This window comes from Pseudochaenichthys georgianus, chromosome 9, assembly GCF_902827115.2.
Source record: "Pseudochaenichthys georgianus chromosome 9, fPseGeo1.2, whole genome shotgun sequence".
NCBI classification, from domain to species: domain Eukaryota; kingdom Metazoa; phylum Chordata; class Actinopteri; order Perciformes; family Channichthyidae; genus Pseudochaenichthys; species Pseudochaenichthys georgianus.
The window spans coordinates 22,657,568-22,676,182 of record NC_047511.1 but is presented as its reverse complement, the minus strand read 5'-3'; the positions used below and the strand labels follow the sequence as shown (position 1 = coordinate 22,676,182).

Genomic DNA, 18,615 nt, shown 5'->3' with positions numbered 1-18,615 from the left:
AAGTTTAATATTTATAGTTTTATAGATTTATAATGAGAGGTGATCAACGTGAATGCTCAGGTTCCACCTTAACACGCAGACACGTTGCTTCACCATGAGCAGAAACCTTATACAGTCTATGGCAGAAACTCTGAAACTCTTGTTAAGTTTCTCCATCGTTGTGTACAAACTGGATAAAACGCAGGCTTTTTGTTGTTGTTCAGGAGTTGATCTGTCTCTGCCCCCTCCTCGACGTAAGCGTGACGTATGTGGTGCTTTAGCTCTGGCCGGACAATTTGTTGGTGCTTGAAACAAACCGGATTCCGGAGCTAAGAGGCTGCTCCGCTGCGGTGTGAAGAGGAAAACCTGGTGCTTTTCAAGCTCCAGCTCCGAACCGGCCCTGAAACACCGTTGCTGTGAATGAGGTATTTACAAACTGTCGTCTGGTGCGCACCAGAAAACGGACTATTAGGTGTGAATGCACCAGAGCTTCCATAGAGCTGGGGGGGCGGGGGTAAAAGTGATATTTGGGAAGTGGGCTACAGGATCTAAAGAGAGAAACATCGGTGGACTGACATTACACGGTCACTTTAATGTTATCTAATATACATCAGGTAACTACTGGCATATTTTATTTTGTATTTCCTCTGATAGTCATGTGAAAACCAATTGTGACATTTGGAACAGGCGTGTAAAGAGCAACATTTGTCTGCCTGCAGTAAGCCAAAGGTCTGAACCGTTAGTGCTATTTTTAGCCTGGCTGCTATGTTGGACCCATAGCTTCATGTTGAACGAAGGGGGTAAAACCATAAACAGGTGGGATGGCTGAGTGCTGCAAAAACATCATGGCTGTTGTTTATTTATTTTATTTTATTTCAAACCTTTATTTAATCAGATTGGTCCCATTAGCCGCGTTCACACCGCATACTTTGCAGTACTTAGTGCACCGGAACTTATTACCCCAGGACAACTTCACACAGCATATATTGCCACCCGAAGTCCCCGGAGTTGGGGACTGGCTTCAGTAGAAGCTGAAGCCTTCCGAGTAAATCGCCAGAACGCCGACACCTCCTCATCACTCCACCGCTCCCATGTTTTTTTTTGTGTTGCCATAAGTTATTCTCTCTCCGTTGGTGCGCGGGGCTAATGCTAATAATGCTAATGACACAAATACAATGGTTCACTTTTCAGAGTTTTACGGGGCGTGGTTTGCAATTCGCCCAGCCAATCAGGACTGGTGCACTTTTTCCCCCCAGGATAGTACCACCTCTCTAGCAGGCACTAAAAATCGGGGTAAAAGTTCCCGGCACCAAGTACTCTTTTTGGTGTGAATGCAACATAAGGAACTAAAGGGGAAAAGTACTCCGGTGTGAACGCGGCTATTGAGATCATAGATCTCTTTTTCAAGGGAGACCTGCAGCATATTTTTTCCACATGAAACATAAAACAATAAAGGACATCATACATTATATTTACAGGATACATTTACATAGTTATAGACATTTACAAGTGCCCATAGTATCAACGAGCATTTCATTTAGCCTAGCTTTAAAAACATGCAGAGGAATGAGATTGCTCAGTTTCAATTCTTGCTGAAGATTGTTCCAAGATTGTTCCTGCGCACATAAAAGCTGTCTTACCTAAGACAGTCCTTGCTCTTGGCACAACTAACAATACTACATCATGCGATCTCAGACAATAGCTGCTTGCAACTCTCTGTGTTATCAGAGAGCAGATATAATACCGGAGTTTACCCAACAAAGCTTTATAAATAAACGTGTACCAGTGACTGAGCCTCCGTACAGTAAGTGATGGCAAACCTGCCTTGGCATACAGGGTACAGTGATGTGTAAGTGCGTTACAATTTGTGACAAATATCAGTGAGCTGTGATAGGCGGCATTACAACTTAGGTTAGGTAGGTAAATATATGGTCTCCAATGCTTTTCAAACTTTCGCTCAGAAAACAAACATTGTCTTTGCTTGAACTTTAAAGTTGCAATGTTTTGCGGTAATCTTTCCGATTTGGATAAAACGTTTGCTGTGTGTTCAGCGGTACAGTAGAAATAATTTAAAATGTTAAAAAAGCTGCCAATTAATTTGCTCTTCCTCTATTTATGTTTCTCTCCCTGGCACCTGTCTGCAGTGCAACGATGAGGCTGACTCTGTTGTGTCTGTCCCTTTTTTTGGTTCATATTCATTTTTCATTGGCCAAGAAAACCGTAAGTCTTGGTAAGATAAATCTTTTTAAGAAGACCCCCAAAACAAATAACCAGCCGAAACAACCTAATCAACCAAGCAGACCAGGAGGTTACCCTAATCAAGGAGGCTACCCTAATCAAGGAGGCTACCCTAATCAAGGAGGCTACCCTAATCAAGGTGGTTACCCCCAGCAACCAGGGCGACCAGGGGGTTACCCCAATCAAGGTGGTTACCCTAATCAAGGAGGCTACCCTAATAAAGGTGGTTACCCCCAGCGACCAGGGGGTTACCCTAATCAAGGAGGTTTCGCCCAGCAGCCAGGATACCCAGCTGGGAGCTATCCAGCTGGAGGTTACCCAGCACACAGTGGTGGTTATGGCGGTTACGGTGGTCCTCCAGGTGGATACATCAACTATAACCCAAACAACAAAGTCCTAAGCCCACAATATGGTGGCAGTTTTGGATATGGGGGCTATGGTGGTGGGGGCGGTTCTCCCTTTTCCCACTCAGTTCAGTCAATGGGCATGTATCCCTCTGATAGGTCCAGAGGGTTTGGACGCAGTGCAGTGGTGGCAGCAGCTGGAGGGGCTATGGTGGGGATGGCTCTGGGCTACGGGCTAGGGAGGTTCCCCCGTCCCCCCTTCAACTTCCACAACTCCCAGGAGGAGCAGTACTACAACAACTACATGTACAGGAAATATGGTTCCAAGTCCACTGATGCCAACGACTACAGCAGAGACTACAAATACATCCAACCTCCTGAAACCTATGATAGCTACATGGACTCCTGCATGAAGAGAACAGACATTCTGCGTGCGGGGAATCCAAAAACAAACAACAACCCAGCTGCTACCACCTCAACAACAACTACAACTGCTATTGCAACTACCAAGACTACTTCTGTAAATATCACAACTACTGCGGCCCCAGACTCTGGCATTGACAGCAACACAACACAATCTAACAGCACTGCAGGAGAAAGTCCCTTGACCACTGCACCTTCAACTCAGCACCCTCTAAATGAGTCAGGAGCCGATCCTCTGCCTCCAGCTGCACAGGTTCTCAGAAAACATGTTAATGATGATAATGATGATGATGATACGTTCAGCATTGTGGAGATCGGTTACCCGGCACTGATTGAGCAGCTGAAGGCCAGGAAGTGTGTAGAGCTGTACATAGCCTACTCTGAAAAGTACTTGAAGAAAAAGGAGAAGCCCAGCACCACAGCCGGTGGGGTGCAGCGACTGGAGATGGGCTTGCAAGGGCTTTTAGCTGTTGTCACCAGTACAACAATGATGCTTCTCAATAGCAACATGCATATGCTGCTCTACTAAGGCCTTCAGTAACAGTTATATTGGTAGAAACTTCAGTTTTCTGGAGTATAGAGTCTGGCTTGGAAGAGAGTATAGGTAACAGTTTCAGTTCCAATTTGGAAAGATTTGCAAGTATTCTAAAAGTAGAGTATACTCATATTTATTCATTTCTTAGTTAAGCTTTCCTTTTGAGTACTAACATTTTTTTTTTCACTGCCTGCATTGGTTTCTCCAAATGTTTACCTGCTAACTGTCATCTACTGTAAATGACATAATGACTATGTATAAGTACTTCGTCCAACCCAACTTCAAACTCAACCATCCATTCAGCTTAGATTTCTGAATGAAATCGGCTGTTTGTTTGTCCAGACTGAAATGATCATGTGTGCTGATATATGTGGAGGATTACGTTTTTGAAAGATGTTCATAATAAATCATACTTATCATGGTACCACCCTAAACTGAGATGGTGAACATGGTAAATATTGTGAGCATGTTAGCAGGCTGACATTGAACTAGAAGCACCACTGTTCTTAAATACGGCCTAACAGAGCATGAGCTGCTGTAGACTCAGACTTGTTTAATTTATTTATGCCACCTGTCCAGTGTCAGTGCCCGAGGGGATTAGTTTGCAGTGCACCATGGGAAGAATAAGAATGTAAATGTGATACAGTTTTTTTTTACATTGTAAGTTTAACAGAGTATCTATCTGGTCAATGGTTCACATGGTTGTACATGACATAACACCCTTTATGCCAACATCATTAAATGGGAAAAAAAACTGCCCTACACAGACACACACACATACACATATTGTGCTTATGTAGCTTCTGATTGCAGAAGTTCTACAAGATCTCTCATTCATTATTTGTTGCAAGAGTAGTAAAACAATATATTCATAACAAAGTGTAGTATTACTTTCAGAAAGCCACAATAATCAGAATATACAACTAATTATTTACGACGTATTTGATCTGATGTATTAACTAAAATAAAGTTTTTGTTTTTTACTGTCATGACTGCTTCCTATTTTATAGAAACTGTTGATTTCAGGTTCATATAGTGATACAGTTTTCAAGTTTACAAGGGCCAGCAGGTGGTGTCATCAACTGTATTCATTAAAGGAAGAAATGCACTAAGCTCCCTGTTCTGGCTATTTGTGTCATCGAGTTAAACATAAACCTTTTTTTTTTTTTTAACCCAAAGGATTTGGCATTAATGTAAAACATTTGAAATCTTTGAACCCCTATGTTCTTGGGGCATTTTTTACATTAGAAAAAAAAAGAAAGGAAACTTGAATATTTAATGCAAAGAAATGACAATTTCTGGCTCAAAAACTAATTTCGATTAACGTCCATTAAAGAGATGTATTGTGAATTATAGGGGGAACAGTACAACTCAACAATAGATATCCCCATGAAACTTACACATATTAGGATAATGTAATTTTTTTTTTAATCTTCATGGATACAATTATTCTTTTTTTATAATTAAACAAAAATAATTAGTTTCTGGTGAATTTAGAAGAAATGTGAGAACGCAAATATACCAAGTGTAGTAAAATAAACACCCTCAGATGTATTCTTGAATATTTTCCATCCACTAGTTTGAAAGAAGACATGTTAAGGAAGCAAAATTCCCAAATGGACCAGTGTATGAAAAAGGTGTTTTTACCTGTAGTGTTCCACCTTCAGTGCGTTTGCCTCCACGTGTATGTCCGTTGTATTTACTTAGGCATGGGGATTTTCCTCTGGGTTGAAGGCGTTGAAGGATGCTGAGAAATGTGTCAAATGAAGCCCCGCCCCTAGCGACCCTATTGTCTTACGTCATATGAAATCATCCAGTATCCTAGGGCCCTTCTCACTTCGGTTAAATGGATTCCTTGCGTCCCTCACTTGCGTCGTTTCCCTGCGACTAGTCCCTCCCACCAGGGAAGCATGGAGAGATGCAAGGAAACCACGAGAAGCAGGGAAATGAGTTTTAAGAGCAATGGGACGTCCTTTCCTCCGGAGCGTCACGTGAAGCGACGTCCGTTTGTGATGACGCTGCACAGCTGATCGTCTGACAGCAGCCAGCTCTGTCCCCGTTATTTCCACACACATCCCGCCTCTGTTAGTACACATTTACTGACACAAACATTTGTATCATCTGTTGTAGACCCAAATAAATAAAAATAAAATAAGAACTCATTCTCAAAAAAGATAAACGCCATTCTTAAAATGTATAAACGAACATTAGTTGGATTAATATTGATTAGAGTGCACACAATAAATAAAATAATTCAGAGAAGAAAAAGAGATATGTTATCTATCAAACCCCAGTTAGATTAACATTCATTGGATTGCACACTTTGATTGTTTGTTTGGATATGTAGCAAATTAACATTTTAAATAGCACTTAATGACTGACTGAATGGAAATGACAATAAATGAAAATGTAAAACGAAAAAAGCGATCATGAAAATGTTTCCAAAAAATGAATACAATTATTTTTGACCACTTTGTTGTTCAGATATATCACATATTTGTAACTAAATGATACATTAATTGAAACAAAACACGGTATAAACTGAGGAGTGACTCGTGAGGTTCATGTATTTTCTTCACTCCGCTGGGAAACTGCTCTCATGTCAAGAAGCATCAGATCAGTGCATGCACTGCATCGTCCGATCAGTGAGCGATACACAGTAAGGGGGCGGGGCGAGTGTCTGAGGATTTAATCGAAGGATGGTCTGGTGGTTCCTCGGTTATAGCTCCTCGATTATCGCTCCTCCGGCAAAAATAAGGCCATTGGGACGCTACTCAAGATGGCGCAGACAAATCAACTTCCGGTGAGACCGAGAAGCGAGGAAATGAAAAATAAGAGAAGTGAGAAGGGCCCCTAGAGACGTTTCAGGTCCATCAACACTTCGCTGCTGGGCACGACCTGCGGGACTCTGAGGCTGAACAACACGCAGAAAAACTGTCACCAGTCCGGGTAAGACGAGTCCTTTATTTAAAGTAACCGCACACTATCCATTTAACGCTGCTTTTGGGATTGAAAGGCACCTTGTATTTACCTCATGCGACTGTAATAAAACCGTAGCTCAACCCAGTGTGTTTATCTTAATATCTCTACATTTGCGACGCCATGTTTTAACGGGATAAATGCAGTCGCAGTAGGCAGGCCACACTAACATGATTGCTTAATCAACACAAGGTCAGTAGTATACTCTTTCTAGGTCTAGAGTAGGCTATGTAATGTGTTTTATAAATAATAAGACCCGTGCCTGGTTGGTTTAGTCTAGAGCTGTCTTTTTGTTGACGTTTCCGCAGCATATTACCTATCACTATGCAACCTTCCCGCCATCTGTTATTGTGTCCTGCTGCTGCCACACCTGTTCCTAACCATACTGACTGGTTAGATTGAGGGACGGGGTATTACTATACTAAAATAACGTAACCAAATATATTATGTTTGTAAAATGTTTAGTCTTGAAAAAAAAATCAAAATTTGTAAAGTAACCAAAACACTATAATAGCCATTATGTAGTGGATTAGGAGGAGAAAGTGGCATGACAGAAAATATTTATCACATGTAACTTACATTTGAATTTAAACATAGCCTTATGCTTACATTGACCAATGGAAACTGCAAAAGGCATTTATAAACACAATGCTTTTGTTTGAAACAGTACAATTATAATCCAGGAGTGAGTGGATTGACAAAAGATTACACTATGACCTTAACTGTCAGATAAAACAAGGAATTTAAAGACATCATGATGGGCTTTGAGAAGTTATATTCTCTTTGATAAAAAAATCGTGACTAATCGACAATAAAATTGTTGTAGCCCTGAATTAAAGTCCGTATCATAATATTTGTAATTTTATATGATCATATTGATTTATTGTGATAGATACAAGAGATATTGACAACAACAATGTCAATCATAATCATATTATAAAACCAGAAAATTCCAAAATTGTATTTCTTCATTTTCCCTTCTCTCCCTGACCCTCTCTACAGGGCGAAGATGAAGCTGCATCCATTACCTCTGCTGTGTCTGTCCCTTGTTTTGTTTCATTTATCAATGGCCAAGAGAGGAGGCAGCTTTGGGAAAAGCTTCGGCTTCGGCTCAAAAAAGAAGGGCTCCACACCTAACCGAGGCAACACTAACGCCAACAAAAATAATCAGGGCTCCAACTCTCAGGCTGGATACCCCAGACAGCCTGTGAAAACCAATCAGCATCCGCAGTCAGGCAGACCGGGGTATCCAGGTAGTTACCCCCGGCAGCCGGCTGGAGGCTACCAGAACCAAGCAGGGGGCTCCTATGGAGGAGGATACATGAACAGAAACCCAAACAACAAAGTCCTGAGCCCACAATATGGTGGCAGTTTTGGACACGGGGGCTATGGAGCTCGGGGTGGCTCTCCCTTTTCCCACTCAGTTCAGTCAATGGGCATGTATCCCTCTGATAGGTCCAGAGGGTTTGGACGCAGTGCAGTGATGGGAGTAGCTGGAGGGGCTATGATGGGGATGGCTCTGGGCTACGGGCTAGGGAGGTTCCCCCGTCCCCCCTACAACTTCCACAACTCCCAGGAGGAGCAGTACTACAACAACTACATGTACAGGAAATACGGTTCCAAGTCCACTGATGCCAACGACTACAGCAGAGACTACAAATACATCCAACCTCCTGAAACCTATGATAGCTACATGGACTCCTGCATGAAGAGAACAGACATTCTGCGGGCGGAGAATTCAAAAACAAACAACAACCCAGCTGCTACCACCTCAACCCCCGCCCCTGGAACAGGAAGTAACACAACGGAGACGAACAACACGGCAGCGGATAACTCCTCAACCCCTGCACCTTCTACTCCACGCCCTCTGAACCAGCTTGAAGCTGATCCTGTGCCCTCAGCATCACAGGGTCCCAACAGTGATGATGATGACGATGATGATGATGACGAGGATACAGTCAGCATTGTTGAGATCGGATACCCCGCCCTGATGGAGCAGATGCAGGCCAGGAAATGCTTGGAGCTGTACTTGATCTTCTCTGAAAAGTACATAAAGAAACAGATGAGTGGTGTTCAGGGACTAGTGGGCTCGCGATGGCTTTTAGCTGCGCTCACTAGCGCCACACTAATGCTTCTGAATACCAACATGCTAATGCTGCTGCACTGAGGCGTTAGTTAGCACTGACGAGAATGTTAAGTGGAGTCCAGGAAACGATAAGGGAGAAAGAAACCAGCTTCCTTTTATAGGACTTTCCTTTGTGGATTTCTACTTTTACCTTTCCTTAATATTCCGGCATTAGATCCTCATGCATGTGCTTGACCACACAGCTGGCTTGGGATGGCCTGATCTCAGAGATTGGGATCTGGGCTGAGTTAGGCTTTCTTTGACTGTATTGAGCTAGTGAGCATGATCCAACCCTCCTTTTTTCTGCAGCTGTCACACAGCTTCTAACGTGCAGCTTTCAGATAACAGAGGATTTGTTTTTTAATTATTTATTGTTTCATAAAAAATAAAAAACACTTAGTCATAGCTTCGGATGCAGGGACTCATTTTCTTAATGCTTTGCAAAGCAATTCAATTCTCAGTTGTTTAAAACTAAATCTGTGTGTACCTGGAGTGTGCACTGTGCAGCTTTTTAGAAGCTGAATATTGAATGCACTTGACTGAGGCATCCGTTGCACACAGCATTGCATCTTTGAAATATGATTTAAGGAAAGGAGAGGAAAAGGTTAGACATGAAAGCCAGAGAGAAACTAATTGCACTTGAGTGAGTGGCCATTAACGCTACTGGCCATAAGCTTTAGATGGTAGAGAAGTTTGGCCCATTAATGTCCATTTATATTCTACTGAACATGAGACAACATAAGAGGCAGAGAACACTCTCTACCTATAAAGGTTACTCATCCTTCCATGTTTGTGATGTGATTTTCAGAATCATTTACTATTTACTAGTCCTTGTAAATGTTTTTCGTTTGTCTCGGAGGAAAAAGAACAGGAGAGGGTTAGGGTTAGTAGCGTATGGTTAGTAGGTTAGTTTGTACCTGATGCTGCATTGGAAATATGGACATGCGCTTTTTCAGTGTGATATTATTATTATATGAATTTAAGGGATATTGATGTTGGAGGACTGTGTGATTCAAGGAAAGTATCAATTTATACTGGACTTTAACTTATTTATTATTCTACCTTTACACATTTCTGTGCTTTAGAGAGGTTTTACACTGAGCTTGGCTGAGGATTTGTAATGTAGCATATCTGCATTACTACTGTAGCTTAAAACATGAATGGACTTTTATCATATAAGTTCCAGTGAAATACAGAAACTCACCTCAAACACTGATTATAATATCTGTCTGTATTTGTTTTCTTCGGATGAACCGACTAAGCACAGTATGCATGATGTTCTCTTACACTTCTTAAATTACTTACTTTGGAATCATGCAAAACTGCTTTTCTTTCATATTTATGTATGTTGTCTTTACCCTTTTCCATGTGTCGGGTCCGGAGATTGAACTGTGTGTTGTATACACTTCTCCTTCCTCTCTCTGATCCAATGTGTTGCCTTCTTCTTGTGCCCTGGGTGGGATGTGATTGCAGAAGTGCTCTTAAAGTTTAACCCTTAAACGTATTAGTTTATTGTTGCTAAACCTGCACATATGGATATGTACAAGTGCATTAGACTTATACAATACTTTTTGTTTTACAAATATATAAAAGCGAATTGCATTAAAAAAATGAAAGGTACTCTGGAGTTTTAAATGCATCAGACAGTTTGAATTAAAAATGTCCATAACATATAAAAAAATAAGCTGTTTGAGCTAAATAAAAACATTGCCACCTTCTTGTTGGTATACAATCCTCTCTGCTAATTCAGCCTTCACTCTTGATTTCTCCATTTATTACTTTGTTCATTGGTGGAAGAAACATTTAAATGAAATGTATTGTAGTACCACCACACTGTAAATACTCCACCTTAAGTGAAAGTGCTGAATTTAAAACCTTAGGAAAGTAAAGATGTGTTTCTAAGTTAGAGCTGCTAATATGAATCTATAAGTTGTTCATTATTACATTTCTTTACTGTTTTGACAAACATTCCTCTGATTTAAGCTTCTTAAATGTGAATAGTTTCTAGTTTGTTCTTTCCTCTATGACAGTGAACTGAATTTCTTTGAATTCTGGATAAAACAAGAGTAAGGACAAAGCAAGTAAGCTAGCGTAAAATGGAGATGCTCAAGTAAGGAACAAGCCCTTGAAGTCTTTTATTTGAGTGAATGTATTTAGTTACATCCCAGCGCCAAACCAGGTAACTCACATTTCAGAGACAATCACTGAACCAATAGCCAAAGCTTGTTTGGACTGTAGAACCATATCATGAAAAACCCCAAGGTGTACCTTTTAATGTGTTCTTATATGTACCCTATAATTGTGTCTGGCTTTGAATGTAGGTGAAAATGCACATGTAATGTATTTTAAGCAAAGTATGTCTTTGACGGCCCGTCTACACAGCGGCGTGCGTTGAAGCTTCCAACGCTTCTGCCCATTCACTTTGAATGGGCAGAATGGGGTGACGTCACTTTTAGCCGAACTGCATTTTGGGAAGCGACGTGGAGCGTTGCTGGCGTTGCTCGCTTCAAAAGTTGAGCAATGTTCAACTTTTTACGCCTCGACGGAGGCGTCAGCCAATCGAATCATATGCCAGTACAAGCTCTAGCCAATCAAACCGCGTGCTTGTGTGTCTGGGGCGGGAGATTCATGTGATTGGTTGTTGGTCGAGTGTCAGACACGCGTCAACGCACGCCGCTGTGTGGACAGGCCCTTACTGTGAGGGATCACATTTAATGTGGAGCTGAAACTTATGTAATGCTTTAATACACAGTGGACTTTAATGGACTTTAGTTTTACATTTACTGCATCTTTCCTGCTCTAAGAGGTTAATATTGTTTTCAATTGTGAGTATTATACTAAGTAAACAACTGTTATTTGTAATAAATGTTACTTAAGTAAAATTGAGGTCATTTAAAATATACTGCAAGTAGAAATTACATTTTTTCTTTGGGGTTAAGAAACTTCTTATTAAGATAATTAATAAAAATAAACACAGTTCCTGCTATAGAAGGCACTGTGCTGCATGTGCATACAGCTGATATCAATACACTTCCTCATCATAGCTTTACTAGAATTAACCAGAAAAGAGACAAAACTCTATAGACAATCAAGCAGAAATAAACAACAATAAATAGTCTTTTAACAAGACACCACGGCTGGTGCAACAAGCAATAAAATACATATCTTGTGTGTCCACCTCATGGCTATAAATGTAGTGTTTTATTCATTATGTGAGTGCCAGGTCAGTCACCCACTGTCCTTCATCGTTCTGGTAAACCACACTGTGTGGCATGTGCACCTGAAGAGGAGAGCCATGCTGTTAACACGTATATACATACACTTACACCAAGAAACAAGCCTCAATATGTATTGAGATTGTAGAACAGAGCATTAACTCGGTAAAGATCTTAACATCACTGATAAAGACAACCTTGTTTAAATTCCTGCTCCAGATTGTCTGGGCAATAACTCCACCCATCATCTGAATCTTCTGTGTCCTGGTGGATGCTCTGGGAGAAATACTTGGGTTCCAGGGAGGTTGAAAGGAGAGTGTTGTCATCCTCACTGGTACCGTCTGAGGCCTCTGCAACACTTGCATTCCCACAAGGCCCTCCTCTTAAGCCCAACGAATGCCTGGCATCATCGGGCTCATCTACTCCATCGTCATCATCTTCATTGTCCCCATCATGGCATTCAGGAAGCAGTACCTACAATGTTTTTGGATGCTTGTGTCAGACCTATTATTTAAAAGTGTCTGGAAAAGCTATAATGATAACATTTCTTCTCAAGTAGTTTACATTGGAAATGTCACACAATCAATCTTGATGAGGTCTATAACTTCCCTCTTCAAGGCTGCCTTCTCCTTGCACTTTAACTGTAGGGGAAGTTGTGCCGAAGCCCAAAACCAACAAAGATGACCAGATTGCAATGGTAGTGTCCTTGTATCAATGTGTGCTCATACATAATGCTGACATCCAGTCAAAATGCCCCAAGGATAATAGGAACATGGGTCTTTATAAAACCCTGACTTTCGCCCATTCCCCTGTTATGTATTGTACCTGAGATAGGTGGAAGCTCCCCTGGGTGGGTGCCTTGAAGGTAGGAGAGTGTGAGGCTGGCCGATTCCTGAGGTCTCTGGAGTCCAGCTCCACTCCTCAGGTAGACGGAGTCCAACAGTCTGTCAACAGTCCATGGCATCCTGGTGTTGAAATGAGAATCACATTTACAACCAGAGCCTTATGTTATACGCATGAATATTTCAGCCTTTGCTGCTTTTAGTTGATCACTGTATTCTGCTGTGCAGTGCTTCACATCTCCATGCAACAGACAACGTAAACATTTTCTAAATCCTTGAGGCTAACGGTCCTCAGGCAAACACACTATGACAGACAACACATCACCTGCTATGACTTACGAGCTGTTTTAGAATGTATATTTGACTCCATAACTAACTTTCGGAAGAGAAAGATAACTCTTTGTCTGGAATGTGCATGGTCTACACTCTACAGTTTGCTTCTTATTTTCCTTAAAATAGAAGCAAAGTTTCAACAAAAATAAAAAACTATATCATACAGAGCAGGGGCGGTTCTAGGTGCCCCCCTAACACTGACCTCTGATCCCCCTGTGGCCCCCCTAACAATGATATTTTTTTTCTGGCACTCGGTTTGCCAAAAACTGCAGGATTTTGTTGCTGTAATGTGAGATTGTGCAGACACCCTTATGTAAAGTAGAGATGTAACTGTTCATTGCCTTTATTTTTATATAAATATAGTGTTAGTGCAAACATTGCACTATAACTTAAGCTGAAGCTAACAGTAATAACTATAAGATCTATCTGAAATAAATAAGTGTACTGAAACAAATACCAATAATTGTATTGCATTGTTTTCTTATGCGCAATTACTTCATACTGTCTAGTTCTCTTTTTCGTCATGCATTTATTGTGCCCCCCTCAGAAAATAACTGGCCCCCCAGTGGCCCCCCCAGTCAAATTGGTCTAGAACCGCCACTGATACAGAGATGAAAAATACAGTGGAGGAAATAAGTATTTGATCCCTTGCAGATGTTGTAAGTTTGCACCTACAAAGAAATGAACAGTCTATCATTTCAATGGTAGGTTTATTTTAACAGTGAGCATATCAAAAAGAAAATCCAGAAATTGACATTATATGAAAGATCATAATGTATTTGCATTTAACTGTGGGAAATAAAATCCTCCCCGTTAAGATATTTTTTTTTATTTGGAGTTAAATGCATCAATCTGGTGCATTTTGAGGACAAAATAAAGAGACTATCTATGGAAACACCCGTATGAAACAGATGCCACATCATGTAGACAGACAGTCACCCTGTGTGAGGCAAACCCACATTTGCGCAGCGTTGCGTTCACAATAGCCTACATTAAAAAAAAGAAAAATCGACCGGCCATCGGGAAACCTCCCGGTCCTCCCGATGGCCAGTCCGGGCCTGCCAGCACCCCTCTACTTGCTACAAACTTAAATATGAAAAGGTTCAACTACGCACACACACATCATTTCGGCTCGCGCAGCACGCTCACAGGCATAGATTGTGCAATTAGGGCCGTATCCAGGATTTCCTAAATACCGAGGTCCAAACATGCTTGGGGGGTTCGGGGGTATACCCCCCGAGATTTTTGGGATTTTCATGATCTAGTTGGGTGCTTTTTAAGTCCTGGGTCACAAATTGGATAATATATTGATTTCAAACCATGTCAGTGGCTGCAGCATAAATTATTTTTGAAAGTGAAATGCATAAGAATCAGTTGATTGTTACTATTAATGATCTAGACATGCAGAAGAGGCTAAAATGATCACAACACATTGTCAACATTCATTTTCCATCTCTCTCTCATTTCCATAACCTGCAGCCTCTCTTCCATCTTCTTTAGTCTCTCCGTCTTCTTCCTGTTCATTACTCTCTCTGTCCTCTACTCTTTCTCTTTGTTCAATCTCTCCCTCGTTGTTCACTTTTTGCTCCTCCTCACTTGTCGCTCCTGCCAGTGAATTAAAAGCAATTCAGCAATTTAGTTAATTTCACTTGTTTGTTTGCATTATTTTTTTATTTAAATCTGTTTTGTTTTATTCTCAAAAGAGAACAAAGATGTAAGAAAATTGTGTTTTATACAATTGTATGTTATTATGACATCATAACTGCAATATATGTATGTGGTTTTAAAATTATGCCTATTGTCTATATTGTAAATGAAGACTATTGTTATAGGCAAGGCAAGGCAAGTTTATTTATATAGCACTTTTCAACACAAGGCAATTCAAAGTGCTTTACAACAAACGAAAGACATTAAGAAAATGGCATTTAAAATCAGTCATTAAAAATAAAAGCTAATAAAATAAACATAAAAAGAAAAAATATATGGATAAAAGTTACAGTGCAGTCTAAGATATGAATAGTTCAATTAAAAGCAGCGACAAAAAGAAAAGTATTCAGCCTGGATTTGAAAGTAGTAAGAGTTGCAGCGGACCTGCAGGTTTCTGGGAGTTTGTTCCGGATATTTGGAGCATTATAACTGAACGCTGCTTTTCCATGTTTAGTTCTGACTCTGGGGACAGAAAGCTGACCAGTCCCTGAAGACCTGAGAGATCTGTTTGGTTCATAATTTAGCAGGAGGTCAGAAATGTATTTTGGGCCTAAACCATTCAGTGCTTTATAAACCAGCATCAATATTTTGAAATCTATTCTTTGACACACAGGAAGCCAGTGTAAAGACTTCAGAACAGGAGTGATGTGGTCCACTTTCTTAGTGTTAGTGAGGACTCGAGCAGCAGCGTTCTGAATCAGCTGCAGCTTCCTAATAGATTTTTTAGTGAGACCTGTGAAGACACCATTGCAGTTGTCCAGTCTACTGAAGATAAAAGCATGGACAAGTTTTTCCAAATCCTGCTGTGACATTAGTCTTTTAATCCTAGATATGTTCTTTAGGTGATAGTAGGCTGATTTAGTAACTGTTTTAATGTGACTGTTGAAACTCAGGTCAGAGTCCATGACTACACCTAGATTTCTGGCTTTATCTGTTGTTTTGAACATTGCAGGCTGAAGCTCAGCGCTAACTTTTATACGTTCTGCCTTGGCTCCAAAAACCATTACCTCAGTTTTATCTTTGTTTAATTGGAGAAAGTTCTGACACATCCAGTCATTGATTTGTTCAATGCACTTACTCAGTGTTTGAATTGGAGCATAGTCTCCTGGTGAAATTGTTACGTACATTTGTGTGTCATCCGCATAGCTATGGTAACTTATTTTGTTGTTTTTCATTATCTGAGCCAGTGGTAGCATGTAGACATTAAAGAGAAGAGGCCCCAAGATGGAGCATTGAGGTACCCCACATGTCATATTTGTCAACTCAGATGTGTATTTACCTATAGAAACAAAGTTGTTTCTGTCCTTTAAGTAGGATTTAAACCAATTTAGAACTGTTTCCGAAAGTCCCACCCAGTTCTCCAGTCGGTCTAGTAATATGCTGTGGTCAACAGTGTCAAATGCAGCACTGAGATCTAATAATACTAACACTGAAGTTCTGCCACTGTCTGTGTTTAAGTGGATGTCATTAAAGACCTTTACAAGAGCAGTCTCAGTGCTGTGGTTTGGACGAAAGCCTGACTGGAACACATCGAAACAGTCACTTAAATGCAAGAAATTACTCAACTGTTGAAAAACAACTTTTTCAATGATTTTACCTAGAAATGGGAGGTTTGATATGGGCCTGTAATTGTTCATTACTGAAACATCTAGATTATTCTTTTTTAAGAGCGGTTTAATGACTGCAGTTGTCAGGGCCTGTGGGAAAATACCTGAGTGAAGAGATTTGTTTACTATATGAAGTAGATCTGAGGCCATGCAAGGCAAAACATCTTTGAAAAATCCTGTTGGGATAATATCAAGGCAGCAGGAGGAGGATTTCAGAAGTTGTATAATGTCCTCTAGGTTTTTATCATTAATCTGATGGAATTGTGTCATGGTGTTTGACTTGATGTTAAGTGGACACAGAGACAACACATTTGCTGTACCTGATGCAGAGGCACTGACTGCTTGTCTGATTTTCTGATTTTTTTCAGTGAAGAAGGAGGCAAAATCATTGCACACCCTGGTGGATAGAAATTCAGAGGCTACTGACACTGGGGGGTTAGTTAGTCTGTCGACGGTAGCAAACAAGGCACGTGCGTTGTTTTTGTTTTTGGTAATGATGTCAGAGAAGAACGATTGTCGTGCGTTTTTCAATTCCAAATTATAAAGGCCAAGTCTCTCTTTATAGATTTCAAAGTGAACCTGGAGATTTGTTTTTCGCCACCTGCGTTCCGCTTTTCGACATTCTCTTTTTTCTGTTTTCACGGTCATGGCCTTTCTCCATGGAGATATTTTCTTGCCAGACACTTCCTTTACCTTAGTTGGAGCAATGGCATCTATAACATTTTTAATTTTTGAATTAAAATGATCGACTAGCTCATTTACTGAGATGTTAGCAGGGGCAAGTGTGGAAGAAAAATTCTGAGTAAACATTTCCCTAGTATTTTCAGTTAAATATCGCTTTGTGGTTACCTCTTTTTGAACATTTTTGTGAACAGAAATAGAGCTCTCAAAGAAAACACAGGAATGGTCAGAGAGTGCAACATCAGTCACCACAACCTTAGAGATATTCAGACCCTTTGAGATAATTAAGACCAGAGTGTGCCCCTTATTGTGCGTGGGCTCCGTCACATGCTGAGTCAGTCCATAGTTATCAATAACACAAAACAGTTCTTTAGCCCCTCTGTCCTGGGGGTTGTCAACATGGATGTTAAAATCACCAACAATGACTAGACGGTCAAAGTCAATACACACTATAGACAGCAGTTTGGTAAAATCATCAAAAAAGCTTGCACAGTATTTGGGTGGTCTATAGATATTTAGGAACAGAGCTCGATAGGAGCATTTCAGCTGAAGGGCCACATATTCAAAAGAAGCAAAGTTCCCATAAGATATCTTCCTGCATTGAAGGGAATCATTGAACAGAATAGCAACTCCACCCCCTTTCTTATGCATTATTTCTTGACTCATAAAACTAAAGTTGGGAGGGGTTGATTCGATAAGAACAGCTGCACTGTTATTTTGTTCAATCCAAGTTCCTGTTAAAAACATAAAATCGAGATTGTGGTCAGTGATAAAATCATTGATTAAAAATGTTTTTCCTGCCAAAGACCTGACATTTAATAAAGCTAGTTTAAGTTCGTTAAACACACTATCAGTCAGGTTTTTTGTAACAAGCTGTGGCTGACATGGAATCACTGCTAAATTAGATAAATTCACACAAACGTTTGAGCGCTTCCTGTATCTAAGATGATTCACCGCTCTTAATCTATTACCTATCAACACAGATATCGGCAAAGCTACAGGCAGGCAGGGCCCCGGCATGTCCTGGAAAGAGTTGAGAGTGCCATACGCCCTTGAGCCTGGACCCAGCAGATATCAGTTTGCAGCATTTTGTACACACACATCCCTATCAGGCTTTGAAGGGGAGGGAGGACCCACCACCCTGCTCCTCTCATCATAGGAGGGCAGGGTGAGGGCTACACTGTAAGCCGGGGGAGATGGTGCGCATCTCTGCTTCGGTGATTTTGGTGGGCGTCGTTGAGGGGCGGGGGTAAAGGACATGCTGCCAACCCTGCGTGTCGCCTTCATGCGGTCATCGAAATCCAGGGGGGTGGGCGAGGGTGAAAGGGTGAGCGGAGAGTAGAGAGAGCTGGGGGATGAGTAAAGAGTAGCCTCGAAGGCGTTGACAGGGGGGGGGGGGGGGTGACGGGCGGTGGAGACTCCTCCGTGTGTCTCATAGGTCTCCCATAATCAGAACATTCCTCAGGCGGGTGCAGTGATACTTCTTCAGTGTTTTCTGCACGATGTGTTGTGTCTTTCTCCTGTTTTGATTCCTCTTGCCGCTTGTCCTTGGCAGAGGGAACAGATTGATGACGCAGGCAGTTGAATATGTTAGAGGTAAACAATGT

The 18,615-nt window shown here is 41.0% G+C and overlaps 2 protein-coding genes across 3 annotated transcripts; both read left to right on the top strand.

Annotated features, from left to right (window-relative positions):
- The first annotated feature begins 88 nt into the window (after nucleotides 1–88).
- LOC117452955 (uncharacterized) lies at nucleotides 89–4,508 on the top strand. 2 transcript variants are annotated; one of them, XM_034091782.2, is made up of 2 exons: nucleotides 89–404; nucleotides 2,124–4,508. In XM_034091782.2, the coding sequence occupies exons 1-2, from the start codon at nucleotides 400–402 to the stop codon at nucleotides 3,511–3,513; spliced, it is 1,395 nt and encodes a 464-aa protein (XP_033947673.1). In that variant the 5' UTR covers nucleotides 89–399; the 3' UTR covers nucleotides 3,514–4,508. The 2 variants fall into 2 exon arrangements, with proteins under 2 accessions (XP_033947673.1, XP_033947674.1); XM_034091783.2 differs by lacking the exon at nucleotides 89–404 and adding an exon at nucleotides 416–593.
- A 1,671-nt stretch (nucleotides 4,509–6,179) lies between these two features.
- prnpb (prion protein b) lies at nucleotides 6,180–10,368 on the top strand. The gene is made up of 2 exons (XM_034091160.2): nucleotides 6,180–6,468; nucleotides 7,501–10,368. The coding sequence occupies exon 2, from the start codon at nucleotides 7,508–7,510 to the stop codon at nucleotides 8,663–8,665; it is 1,158 nt and encodes a 385-aa protein (XP_033947051.1). The 5' UTR covers nucleotides 6,180–6,468; nucleotides 7,501–7,507; the 3' UTR covers nucleotides 8,666–10,368.
- The last annotated feature ends 8,247 nt before the right edge of the window (nucleotides 10,369–18,615 follow it).

Coding starts and splice junctions, on each gene's coding strand:
- prnpb (XM_034091160.2), top strand. CDS start 7,508: ATGAAGCTGCATCCATTACCTCTGCTGTGTCTGTCCCTTGTTTTGTTT.